General features: G+C 45.1%; 1 protein-coding gene across 2 annotated transcripts; it reads left to right on the top strand.

The window, feature by feature from the left end:
- The first annotated feature begins 7,191 nt into the window (after positions 1–7,191).
- Positions 7,192–12,124, top strand: lrrc4ba (leucine rich repeat containing 4Ba). 2 transcript variants are annotated; one of them, XM_041957703.1, is made up of 3 exons: positions 7,192–7,437; positions 10,160–11,966; positions 12,045–12,124. In XM_041957703.1, exons 1-3 carry the CDS (start codon positions 7,192–7,194, stop codon positions 12,122–12,124), a joined length of 2,133 nt encoding a protein of 710 aa, XP_041813637.1. The 2 variants fall into 2 exon arrangements, with proteins under 2 accessions (XP_041813637.1, XP_041813636.1); XM_041957702.1 differs by having other exon boundaries at positions 10,160–12,124.
- The last annotated feature ends 1,137 nt before the right edge of the window (positions 12,125–13,261 follow it).

Below are 13,261 nucleotides of genomic sequence, written 5' to 3'. Positions count from 1 at the left end.
AAGAGCTTTGGATGGTGTCATTGATCAGTATTGATATTGATCAAGAAAACCTCATCATATCCATCATATCAGACATGGATAACCGCAAACTGAATTTTAATAAACAGTAAATTGATCAAATTGACTCAGTAAATTGACTGAATCAGCAGCTGCCGTGAAACGTGCCATCCCTGATATAACGGAAGCATCAGCACTTCTCGTACGCTCGCTTTCTGCTGTTTGGGATAAAATCTGTCGCACGTTATTATTTTAAATGACTTCCTTGTCTCAGAAATTGGGGTGCGTGAGAGCAGATTTTCCACTGTCTTAAAGCCTCGCAGGCACATTGCCGAGATGTCACTGCGATCAGGAAAGGTCATGGCTCTATTCCCACCGCACACAACCGACATGATGAGCTTTTCTCTCTTTTTTTTTCCTCGCGGCGGCATGAGCTGCCATCTTGGTGTGTGCCGAGTCATTATTGATGGGCCTCCACGCTGGTGTGCAGACAGGACGCCGGAGAGAGGGAGCGCGCTCCTGTCTGTTCGACTCGGCGCTCGCTCGACTGTCAGCGCACGTTTCTGGTTATCTCGCCGCCTGTCTCTTGCTCCGTGCACCAGTTAGAAAAGTTAGCATCTAGCCATCTGCCGCGCAGTCCCGTCGTGATGCATCCTCCACTGACAACCGATCGCTTCTGGTGGAAGAAGAAAGAAAATCCCGCTTCTTTTCCCAACTCTCCGCTCTTAAATTATGGTTCTGTAGTCACAGGTAGAGATGTAGTGGAGGGTAAAATTATCCAAACTCAATTACCCAACCTTTAGAGGCTGACATAAATCTTTATGAATAAAATCCACAGGACGCACCACTGCAGCAGCGATCAGAAACATGAAGAGAGGCGTCTTTTAACCTCTGCAACTCCACAGAGCCTCTGGCAAGTCGAGCGTACGGGGCAACCAAGCATCGCTCAGACGCACAAAACTTAATTTTAAATTCCTGTCAAGATCCTGAAGACATCCAATATGTCAGGTTGAATTACAGGCAAGTACAGCGCATGTAAAAAGGGACATCTGGAATTTTTCATGCGACAGAGTCGTAGATCTTTAAGAAATGCTCTCGAATTTTAATATTTCATGCAACATATACAGACTACTGTATATGTAATGTTGTCTAACAGTGTGGGAAAATGTTTTATTTAACTTTGAAGCTCGAGGGAAATCTAAGAGGAAGACTGGGAACATTCTGGGTTGACGATGAAAGGGGGAAAAGCATGACTTCTCTCACTGCACGTAAAGGACTAGACCAGTCATTTTGCATGTTTTAGCTCCTCCGCTGCCAAACTTTAAACTTTGCATCCCAGCTAACCCTTTTGCGAGCCATGTTTGAATGTTCCAAGGATTCCCTTCTCTAGAGCCGTGTGCTCTTGTCTGTGTCCATCGATCATCAGTTCTGCATTCATTTTCACATGTCTGTTGAGAGGCAGGAGGTCAAGCAGTGCAGACTTTTCAAATCAATCTGAGCTTAAATTGCATTGCAAATCAATGATAATGTAACTGGCAAAATGAATGCAGACTTCATGTCCACTGTGAGTTTTCGTACGATAATTGATTTTCAAACCAAACAGAAATTAATGAAAAATATCGGCTGCCGGGAGCCACGGGGGGGGAAAGTCAACTGCATATTGTTCAATGGAAAATAGTCAGCAGCAATGTTAAATACACGTGGTTTAGTTAAGTCAAAGCCCCATTCAGTCACATGTAGAATAATAATCTCTTTTCTATGTTTTTTCCACAGAAAAATCCAGAATTTATAAATGTTAAAAGAGTTGAAAGAGTACAAATACACTTTAAGGCTTTTTCAGGGACATCTTGTGTCCAGCGGGAGTTCAACTTTTGAAACTAAACATATTTACATCTTCATCAAGTCGAATTTTTTGTCTCAGTGTCTCTTTGCACTGGAGTTAACAGGTTAGTCCCCCCCCCCCCCCCCCCCCCCTTCAGCAGATGAATGAAAACAGCTTCCCAGTGTCAAACTGTGCACATGCATCCCTCTGCACAGCGAAGCTCGAACAGGAACAATTAGCAAAACACCAATTTTGAGTGAGGAGGCTTTTAAAGCTTTTAAAAAACGCTGTTTAATTATTTAAGTTTCAGCCCCTAACCGACATATATTACTTTCAGGCAAACACTCGAGCAGCTGTAGTGATTATAACACCGCAAAGGAGGAAGTCAGGTGGCGGCATCATTGAGGGAAGCAACATCCCTAACCTGAACCACCTGTTTATTATCGTAACCATGACAACAAAGTCATTTTTAACTCAAACCAGTGTTTTCCTAACCTGCCCAAAATATTTAATTTAACCTAAGCCTGAACCGAACCAGGTTGTTTCTATGCCTGAACCAAACCAAACCTGTCACATGACACAGATTGATCTCTCGGTGATTAATAAGAGTGTGAGAATGCTGTGAGAGCCGATGGGTTTTCTAATCTTGCCCTGTCAAAATCTCGGTTCTGGTCCAGCTAAATAAAGACTATGCCGGGAAGCGGTTTTATTTATTTTGACATTTTAAGTGAATTTGATGGGATTCACACATTTTAGAAAGAAATAAACCAGAATTAGTTTTGGTTGAATTAATGCACTTTTGAATCATCTGCACTTTATTTCCTTCACAACTGACAAATACAAGAGTCTTAAATGTACAAAATGCTGCTGCTTGGTTATTTATGAGTGATGAGTCAGCTGTGGTGACTGCATCATATGTGGCTTAAATGCTTTGAAGACAACTGGGTTAACGATGAGGTTGTTCTAAGAAAGCAGGTTGTCAAGTTGTTTGGATAACAAAAGAAAAGCACAGACAAGCACAGAAAAATGATTTTCTCCTGCGAGTCGGAGCGTCAGATCTGAAAACTCTTTTGGGGCAAACTGTGTATCTTGGTGTTTAATTTAAAAGACTTGTTGCATAGCAAAAACCTGGTTGAGAACAGAGGCTGTCAGGATCCGGTACAGTCCTTTTATTTGCTTGACAGAATTTCAGTTTGCTTACCTTTTTATATTGCCACTAAATCACAGGAAACCAGCCCCCTGACCTTTGCTCTGGTGATTTGTGGCTGCTTGTCATTTGGCCAAAATTAAAGCAAGCTCTCCTTCGCTGTAAATCCGTCCGGATCACAGCATCATCATCATCATCATCAGCATCAGCACCGCGGCCTGCTGTAATTCAGCCTCATGGTTTTGGGGCTGTTGATGTGGTTCACGCTCATGTTTGGTCTGTGCTGTTTGTGTATGAGTGTGTATAGGGTGCTAATGAGGGAGGAGGAGGGGGAGGAGAGGGGTGGATGTGGAATTGGTGGGATACAGCTGGACGGAGTGGGAGACTGTGGTGAATAGGTAACCATGGTAACTCTGTTGGCTAAGATTTGAATGCAGAGAGAGCGAAAGGGGGAAAGGAAGCTGCAGTGTGTTTGTGTGCAGTGGAAGGAGAATGAGGGGGGGTTAAGGGTTAATATGCATCATTGTAGAAGGTTAATCTTTCATCAAACTGCGAGGTCAATGCAGCGTTTACCCCCGCCACTGGACACTACAGTGCGCCGCACAAGGGGAGGACGGAGGTCCAGGAAATAAGCAGTAGTAAGGCGGCAGGGAGGGGGGGTCGAGTGAGTTTGCAAAAGAGAGGAAGAGAGTGTTCCTGCTTTTATAGAAGTAGATGAGAGAAAGGTGTAGATATCAGGGGAGATGGAGAGAGGAAGAAGAATGAGGAGGGGAGAGTTACAGGTAGAGACGACTGTAACATGTGGGTAGTGACAGCAGCGAGGCAGAATACGATCAACCAGCCTCTAACCAGCTGTCAGCTCCAACCAGTCTCAGTCTCCACCACGGACTCTCGCTCACCACCACCTCCTCCCAGCATCTTAGCTACCATCTTAACCTCAGCCTCCATCGGCTCTCTTCTTCTCCTTCCTTTTTATTGCACCTTTCGACTCTACCTGAAATAGCTCTGGCACTTAGCTCTCGCTGGCAAGCAAAAAGAAAAAGGTGGCTGGAAATTAAAATACATTAAAAAAAAGGTGAGAGGCGCTCCAAAAATAACACTCAAGTGCCTCTTCATCCACCGGCGCCGGGATGCAGATGAGGAGCGGTTGCAGGGCAGCACCAGCCGCCGTCCCTGGTGACCGTTGCATCGTCGCCCGGCGCTGCAGCTGCAGCTGCAGTTGCTGCAGTTGCCGTGGCACCGCCGCTGGAGCCCCGTTCTGTCTGACCTGAGATGCTGCTGCCGATATGATTTATCATAGTGTCCTTGTGTGTGTTTTAATGTCATTGAACTGCTGCATACGCGTTATTGATCAAACTCGCCCCCACCCGTCCAACCTCTCCTCTCTCTCCACATCTCCACCTGTTTCATATTCATCCCTCCGTATTGTCTTTTGCCTCCATCTCTCCGTCGCTCTCTGTTTTATATGCGTCTCTGTGTTGTCATTCCCCTCCCTCCATCCCTGTCTGTTTTATATTCATCTCTCTATTGAGCCTCCCCTCTTTCTTTCCTCTTTCTCCCTCACTCTCTCTCACTGAGCGAGAGATTATTAATATTAATGTGCCTCTTCTTCTCACCCTCCCTATTTTCCCTCTTACACTTTTTTTATCTTTCTTTTACTACTGATCTCTTTTCTGCTCTTTCCACTATTTATACCTCTCTCTGGGTCTTTATCCCTCATCATCGCTTTCACTCAACCTTCCCTCCATCTGTCTCCATCTCTCTCTCTCTCTCTCTCTCTCTCTCTCTCTCTCTCTCTCTTCCTCGGCCCAGCTCTCTGCAGCTGTTCAGTATTCATCTATTACTGTAGTGTTGATAATTCCCTTCTTTGCCTGCAGCCATACAGTCATCTATCAGATTAATAATCCTTCTCTCCTTCTCATTCTCTGTCTCTCCCTCTTCCCCCCACCCCCCCGGTCTCCTTTCTTACTGTGCCAAGTGAGGATGCTCGGCATGTCAAATGAGTTTGCGTGTCAAAGTCTCATCATTACAACCATCATCATTAATAACCGTATCTAGATTGCTGGATGCCCTTATTAAGGTTATTCGGGTCTAAATAACCTGCAGAGGGGAAGAGGGGCTCTCGGGCTCTCCAGGCTGGTGGAGCCTGACTCGAGCTGGTCATCTATTAGCGTTAATGTAGACTGCGCCATTCGCTACTATTCTCCAGCCCCTGGAGCATGCAATGCCGCGCTCGTACAGGAATGGAATTAACATTTCTGTCCCAACACCGCTGCAAAAAGTGGCACTGCTTCCTGGATTCAGTCTTGTTTTTAAGGCTTTTTTAAGGAGACTTGCTTTGATAAGAGTTTGCTTGAAAGCACTAAGGATGGCGTGTTCAAACATTAATGTATCTTTGTCGTATTAACTGTTATACCTTGGTGTAATTGGCTTTAACAAATGAGACCATAGCTGGAAGCTGCTATCTCACGCCAGTGGTGTTATTAATGGTGCTCAAAGTGAAGACCACCTGTCCCATGAAGCCTGTTGCTTCCTCTCACAGCGTAGTTGCGGCTTTGTTCACTGGAGAGGATGTTTGAAGGGATTTTCCATCATCTACCTGATAAGTTTTATCTTAATTTGCACTGGGTGTAGATTCCCCGTAAAATCCAACATTGTTTCAGGCTTGTAAACATAGAGTCACAGTTTGCAGCTGTTTAAACCCCAAAGATTTCTACTTTTTGATTAATGCTGAGATTCTCTCTGTGGTTCACATCAGTCTGTATTTTACTCTTAAGATTCTGAATTTCTCTCTTTAATGTTGTGACCAAGCCTTTTAGCTTCTATTTATAGTGACTGCTTTGATTATTTTGTTGAACCAAGCATGTGCAATATTATACTGTTCATATCTTATTTCCTTTATCTTCTAAAAACCTAATTAGTGCTCAAATGATTTTCCAATTATTCAACAGAAACTTAATTTATGACTGTTTTAACAAGGAATTAATCATTTGAGTAATTTAGGTGAAAATATTGCGGAAATGGATTGTCAGAGCCTCACAAATTTGAAAACTTGCTATTTATTTAATTTATGTTGTAAATTAATTTTACAACTAAAGTAACATCAGATTTTTTTTTTTGACATTTTATAGAATTCAGGTAATGACAATCAGCTCCTGCTCATCGTCAACAGCTACGTTGGTTTGTAGCTATTTAATAAAGTTAACATGTGTCTGATTGAGATGATTATTTTGTCACTTGGACTCATCATTTACTCACCTGTATACTCGTCTGAACTCAGGTGTGTAAAGGTCACTTTTTCTGCTGTCATCATTTTCGACTATATGATGATTCATTAAAAAAAAAAAAAAAGACCAGTGCAGCATTCCCATTTAAAATCTCTGCGTTGACCCTAAATGAGGCCTGTTGTTGTCATTTCCGAGTTGCTCTGCAGAAAACACATCGTCGCTCGGCTCTTTCAGCGTGATTGCTTGTGATGGTGCTCATTTGTTTACAGCAGGTTATACCAAATTTTCAAAAATTAATGTATTTCTGATTTATTCATGTTTACATGCTGAATGCAGTCCTGCAAAGACAGAAATACCTTGTTGGCCTACTTTTGATTGCGTGTTTCCATATTTCCGAACCACCTCCTCGAACTGTTAATTACAGAAATCGGCTTCCACCTGCCCTCGGTGTAAGGATTTGATTTCTGACAAAATGTCTGCTCGGGGATTATGTGGGATTTGATATGAGCAGTGACACAGAAGTTCTAATGCTTCTCAAAGATTTTTTGACAATCCCTCCCATGATAAGCTATACTGTAGATGTCTACCTCTTATTTGTTCTGTTCATTCTCTGTTGGTGAAAACACGAAGCGCAGTCTGTGTTCTGCCTTTAATATTTGCTCTCTCTCCCTCTCTTTGTCTCTCTCTCTTTTGTTCCTCCACAGTAACTCCTGGGTTCTTCTCACTTCACAAAAAGCCTCAGTCAAATCCCCAGACAACAGGGGAAAAAAAGAGGGAATAACATCTGTTTATCTGCATATTTCTATGTTCAAAAAACAAGAGGAAGAAACACAGAGATCGACAGAGGACAAAAAACATCTCAGAGGATGCAGAATTAGAAAGAACAAATTGCCACCGGAGGACCAAAGGGAAAGTAAACCTTTTCTCGCTAATCCACCAGCGTGGAGTCACCTCACCTGTACCTTCGGATTAAAGAGCAGGGTCATGTCCCAGTTGCCATGCGCATCGCCACGCTGACCTGCCTTCCCGGCCCTTCCCCCTTCCTCTTTCTATTGGCCCAGCTGCTACTGCGGCTCCTCCTCCCTGGGCCGGAGTTGGTGGGAGCCGCCTCCTCCTGCCCCTCCCTCTGCACCTGCTCCAACCAGGCCAGCCGAGTCATCTGCACCAGGCAAAACCTGGAGGAGGTGCCCGAAAGCATATCAGTCAACACGCGATACCTCAACCTGCAGGAGAACTCGATACAGGTAAATATTGGCTGCAGGAAGTCGCTCGTCAGTGCTGATTTGTGTTGTTTCATGCAGGATGCATGCATCATATGACATGATAAAAGGTTCTGTATATAAATATCACAGAGACACTCAACATGATATCTTACGGTCCCCACAAAAAATGAAAAAAAAAAAATCCTAGTGAGTGGCAGCGTGTGATGTAATTTAATGGTTGTCTCAACGTCTACTGCTGGATTTATTCATGATGAGTGACTGGAGGTCAGTGTTTTTATTGACAACTACGTCACAGCATAAAATACATAGATAAAACACACATTTTATCACTTTACACACATCGTTGTCTCTGTTCGCCACTTCTTTTCAGCGCATAGTCTATTGATACATCTTAATGCAATGCATTTGATTTATTGTTATCGTTGCTATAGTTATTGATAGAGGAGACAAATCTTGTGTGCCATAAATAAAGTCACACAGAGACGTTAACATACGTGTCTTAAATATTTTGCTAGTGATCAGACAGAACATTTGCATGTGCTGCCAGTTGTGGACATCAGGATTAACTTATTGATGCTGGTTTTCACTTGGAAACTTCTGAGAAAAGACAGACCCGTAAGCGGCAGTAATGGTAGAAAAAGGCACTTAAGGCTCTGCTGAACTGAGGGAATATTTTATGAATTGAAAGCAAGGCATATTTCCATGACACCGTGCTGCCTTTTGTATGCATTACCAATTTATCTAGAGTCCCTTGACAGTGTATTGTGGCTTTACAGCTGCAAGGGAAGATCATTTAACCACAGACAATCGATACAAAGCACACGAATCTCTACATTTCTAAACAGAGTGGGTTGATTTTAGTCTTTGCACCAGCATTTGAAGCCATTTGATCCCTGCTCACGTTGCGGACAGCACTTTGTTCTTTTGTGATTTTAAATGCATTCCATGACATCTTATCTCCCCTAATGAAAAGCAACGAGTGTCCTAAACATTGTGAAAATTGTCCACTGCATCTCCTATCATGCCTAGCTGTTCTGTGGGCTGGACAGAGCGGTCTGATATCCTCTATTCCTCTGAGAAAACATCTTATTAGCCATTATGTGACGTTAACGGGGCATAAATGGGACATCGTGCCTCATGATTTGGCATGTGAGGTTTTAAGAGATGCAGTTCACATGAAAGAAAAATTAGGGAAATAAAAACAATTTTCGTTGCGTTTCGTTTTTAGCCTACAAATTCCGATTCGGTTTGTTGTATCCTGCAGCCCCACTTGAAATGATTAAAAATCTAAAAATGTTTTAACACCTGAAGGCATCCTAGATTCTCTGGCTTATTTTTTCCTTCACTGAGTACCCTGAGAGTAAAGCCTTGACAGCTCCCACCCCCTCTTAACATCCCCACTCCTCCCTCCCTCTCTCCCCCCTCTTTGCCCACCTCCCCTCCCACTCCTGCTCTACATACAGAAGAGGCAATGGCCCGACTCCAGGAGCCTCTGTGTGTTTCACAGAGGGCTTTGGCCACACATATCTCAAACAATCAGAGATTTTAGGGGCTTTTAGTCGCGCTCACTAGCCGTGTGTCTTTGACTTCTTGCCAACTGATCTCCAGCTGGACCGAGCCGGTGCTTGGTGTGCTGTCCCCCACCTATGACATCCATGTTTTTCAGAACCACGTCTTTCAGCAGAAAAACATGTTGATCATTTGTAAAAAAAAAAAAAAAAAAAAAAAAAGTGTCAAACAGAACATTTCTTCAAAATTGTGGTAATTTACTGTCATAGCTTTGTGGTGGATTTGTGGTGACACTTCATGTGAATAGTCCAACGCTGATAATCATCTTATTATCAAGGGATTAAAATGTGTGAGTAGAAAGTCCCCTGAGTCTCACTTAAACAACAGTGTGAAAAGCTCTTCAGTGTCTGGAGCAGGCACTGAAATGAGGTCGGGGTTAGGACTGGGTTTACGGGAGGTCTACCATGGAGCTTAGACATGTGATGAAAAGTTTAACACCTGCTTTTTGTCATGATAGTTATATTAATATAAGAACTGCAAATTAAATGGGATTTTTTGCAGGTTGCGCCACGCTACCATGGTCAGACTTTAGTATGCATTCATTAGCAAGTCAACCGTTTTCAGTGCATCAGTGTAACTCTTCGTCCATCAGTGACATGGAGGCCAGGGTGGCCCTTGCAGCCAAAACAGAGTCTTGGAGACACACTCGTGTCGCAGTCAGTGGGAGTCTGTCTGAAAAGTCCACCGTCCCCTGTGAACAGCAGCAATGTTCACTGCAGTTTATTTAAACGTGTTTAGCCATATGTGTGTCTTTGAATCAATCACTGTTAACATTTTTGTTTTTTTTCTGTAAACCATCTAAATTAAAGAAATGACATGTCTGTATTAGAGCTGCACGCGTATTAAAGGTTTTATGCCATTTAGTATTCTTCAACAGAGTACCTTGTACTTAAAGGAAAGTTTACACTGTATGTGATACACATACAGTGTAAACTTTTCACATTACAGACAAATTAATATTTTGTTGTACTTATGTATTTAATTCCACATAGTCAAAGTTGATCCTGAGTTTGTCACAAACACAATTGAAAGTCCACTTTTCATGTTTTTCTAAATCTTCCATTGTCAAATATTACCCATGAATCTCAGTAACAGACCCTTTGACAGCTGTTTGTAATCTACATTAATGATTCCACATGCTGTTCAGTAACTGTGTCATTATTTGTCCCTCCAGGTTATCAAGTCAGACACTTTCAAGCACTTGAGGCACCTTGAGATCCTCCAGCTCTCCAAGAATCAGATCCGCCAGATTGAAGTCGGAGCATTCAATGGCCTCCCCAACCTCAACACGCTGGAGCTCTTCGACAACCGCCTCACACTGGTGCCATCACATGCCTTCGAGTACCTCAGCAAGCTGCGAGAGCTGTGGCTGCGCAACAACCCCATTGAGACTCTGCCAGGCTATGCCTTCCACCGCGTGCCCTCGCTACGGCGCTTGGACCTGGGTGAGCTCAAGAAGCTGGATTTCATCTCTGACGCAGCCTTTGTCGGCCTCATCAACCTACGATACCTGAACCTGGGCATGTGCGGGCTGAAGGACATTCCCAAACTGACGGCCCTCGTGCGTTTGGAAGAGCTGGAGCTGTCGGGAAACCGGCTGGAAATCATTCGACCCGGTTCCTTCCAGGGCTTGGTGTCGCTCCGCAAGCTGTGGCTCATGCACTCGCAGGTGTCCGTCATTGAGCGTAACGCCTTCGATGACCTGAAAAACCTGGAGGAGCTTAACCTTTCCCATAACTCCCTGCACTCCTTGCCCCATGACCTCTTCACACCTCTTCACCAGCTGGAGAGGGTCCACCTTAACCACAACCCCTGGATCTGCAACTGTGATGTGCTCTGGCTTAGTTGGTGGCTGAAGGAGACGGTGCCCAGCAACACCACCTGCTGCGCCCGCTGCCATGCTCCCCCGTTCTTAAAGGGCAAGTACATTGGAGAGCTTGACCAGAGCCACTTCACTTGCTATGCGCCTGTCATTGTGGAGCCACCTACAGACCTGAATGTCACTGAGGGTATGGCTGCAGAGCTCAAGTGTCGCACAAGCACCTCCACGACATCTGTCAACTGGATCACCCCTAACGGCACGTTAATGACCCACGGCTCTTACCGGGTGCGGATATCCGTCCTGCATGATGGCACGCTCAATTTCACAAATGTCACTCTGCGAGACACGGGCCAGTACACCTGCATGGTAACCAATGCTGCTGGCAATACCACGGCGACTGCTGTCCTGAATGTGACGGCTGCTGATGCCAGTGTCAACTACACCTACTTCACAACAGTCACCGTGGAAACAGTGGAGACGCCAGGAGAAGAAGAGTCTGCATTAGTAGCCACCAATGAGACCTTCATCCGTGTTCACCCTGGCCCCACTCCCTCGGGCCACCTGTGGCCAGAAGGTGTTTCTACCACGGCCTCATCTCTGTCAGCCGGCTGGTCCTCCACCCCTGCTCGGACCACCCGACCCACCTTCACTGTGCCCATCACTGAGCCGGGCTTCTCAGGCCTGGATGATGTGATGAAGACCACCAAGATCATCATCGGCTGCTTCGTAGCCATTACTTTCATGGCAGCAGTGATGCTGGTGGTGTTCTACAAGCTGAGGAAGCAGCACCAGCTGCACAAACACCACGGTCCTGCACGTGCCATCGAGATCATCAATGTGGAGGATGAGCTGGGGGCCGGGGCCAGTGGACGGGGCAGCGGCATCTCAGGAGGCTCCACCATGACACAGGGCGGAAGCAGTGGAATAGGAGGGGGCCAGAGCCTCAGGCTGCACCACCCAGAGATAGTCAACCTGCCGAACCTGGCCCGATCGGACCACCTGAACCACTACTACAAAACTCATCACTTCAACAACAACATGATGGGCCTGGGCATGGGCACAGGTTCAGGTGTGGGCCTCAACAACAACAACAACCCCTCGCCTTGCTCTCAGTCTCAGAACACGTCCATATCCTGTTCCCAGGTTCCGACCTCCACCAGTGGAGGAACGCCCACGGGCGGCACCCTGCCCTCTCCGGTGCCCCTGCCCCAGTTGGGTCTCCACAGTTCATTGAAAGGCCTTATGGGGAAAAGCCAGAATGAGCCCCTGCTTTTTAAGAGCGGGTCCAAGGAAAATGTGCAAGAGACTCAAATTTGAGTAAAAGTGAGAGTAGAAGCAAGAGAGACGAGATGCTGGATAGAGACAGTGAGACGGAAAGAGCCTGCGAGACCGAGTATATGAGACTGATTGTAGCCCACTGTCCTCATGGACAGATTCCAGAAAAGATTATATTTCACGTAGTCGCTGCTTTGTGTTGTCAATCTGTTGACAGAGAGAAGCAGATAGGAAGATGAGAGGAGACAGAGTACAATGTCTGCTCAGCACTAGTCCCACCAACAGCATCTGCGCTTACTTTTAAACTAAATCAGACACAAACATATACGGTGTAAACCACCAACATCAGAATCATTCAGTTACCTGTGCGCCCTGCTGTAGTCTGCCAAAGTCCAAGATCACGCCAACTCTTTACATTTGCATCCACAATCACGGTGGAGAGCTGCGAATAATACACATGTGCAGTGAGCCTCTCTAGGTTTTATACAGATCGCTCAGTATATTTCCAGACACATTCAGTGTATATATTTGGAGGGAGACATAATATTGGCCATTGAACATGTTGTCAGATTAGTGTTTGGCAGAGGCGCTGAATACCAAACAATGGTTTGGGTGCGCGGTACGGTCCCAGGTTTCCAGGAAGCACTAAAACAAAACAGAGAAAGCAGAATTCAGGCAGCGCAGCGATTCTGTCCAGGACACACGAACCAGACTCGCACTTTGTAGGAGACAGAACAGCAGCGATTGTTTTTTCAGAGTGGTTTCGCTCTCACTTTCTCACTTTTCCCCCGTTTACACCTGACTGGCTACTGTCTTCTCTGAAGGAGGAGAGAAACAGATCGGTTTGTCATGGGAGGAGAACGATCCCGTGCCGTAAAGGACAATGAGAGAGACTGAAAGTACATATTATATATACCGTAAATATATTTTCATTCAAAGAAATAAATTATAAAGAATCTTTATCGAGCTTCTGACTGAAAAACTACAACGTCTGAAGAATATATAAAAAATAAAAAAGACGCGCAGCTGTTGTAGTGGCCCTCCCTTACGACTTTTTCCGAACCCGGAGCAAGATGGCCGCCCCGACTGTGCTGCAGGAGGACACGTGGGAGAGCGGCGTCCGTCGAGAGGGAGCTAAAACAAAAACCTGGCAAAGTGTTTGAGTGAATTTATTTTGGT

The sequence above is a fragment of the Chelmon rostratus genome, chromosome 17 (assembly GCF_017976325.1).
Source record: "Chelmon rostratus isolate fCheRos1 chromosome 17, fCheRos1.pri, whole genome shotgun sequence".
Taxonomy (NCBI): Eukaryota; Metazoa; Chordata; class Actinopteri; order Chaetodontiformes; family Chaetodontidae; genus Chelmon; species Chelmon rostratus.
The sequence above is the reverse complement of the archived record's forward strand: the minus strand, read 5'-3'. Positions and strand labels throughout refer to the sequence as shown.

Coding starts and splice junctions, on each gene's coding strand:
- lrrc4ba (XM_041957702.1), top strand. CDS start 7,192: ATGCGCATCGCCACGCTGACCTGCCTTCCCGGCCCTTCCCCCTTCCTC. Junction 7,438..10,159: donor TGCAGGAGAACTCGATACAG/GTAAATATTGGC, acceptor TTGTCCCTCCAG/GTTATCAAGTCAGACACTTT.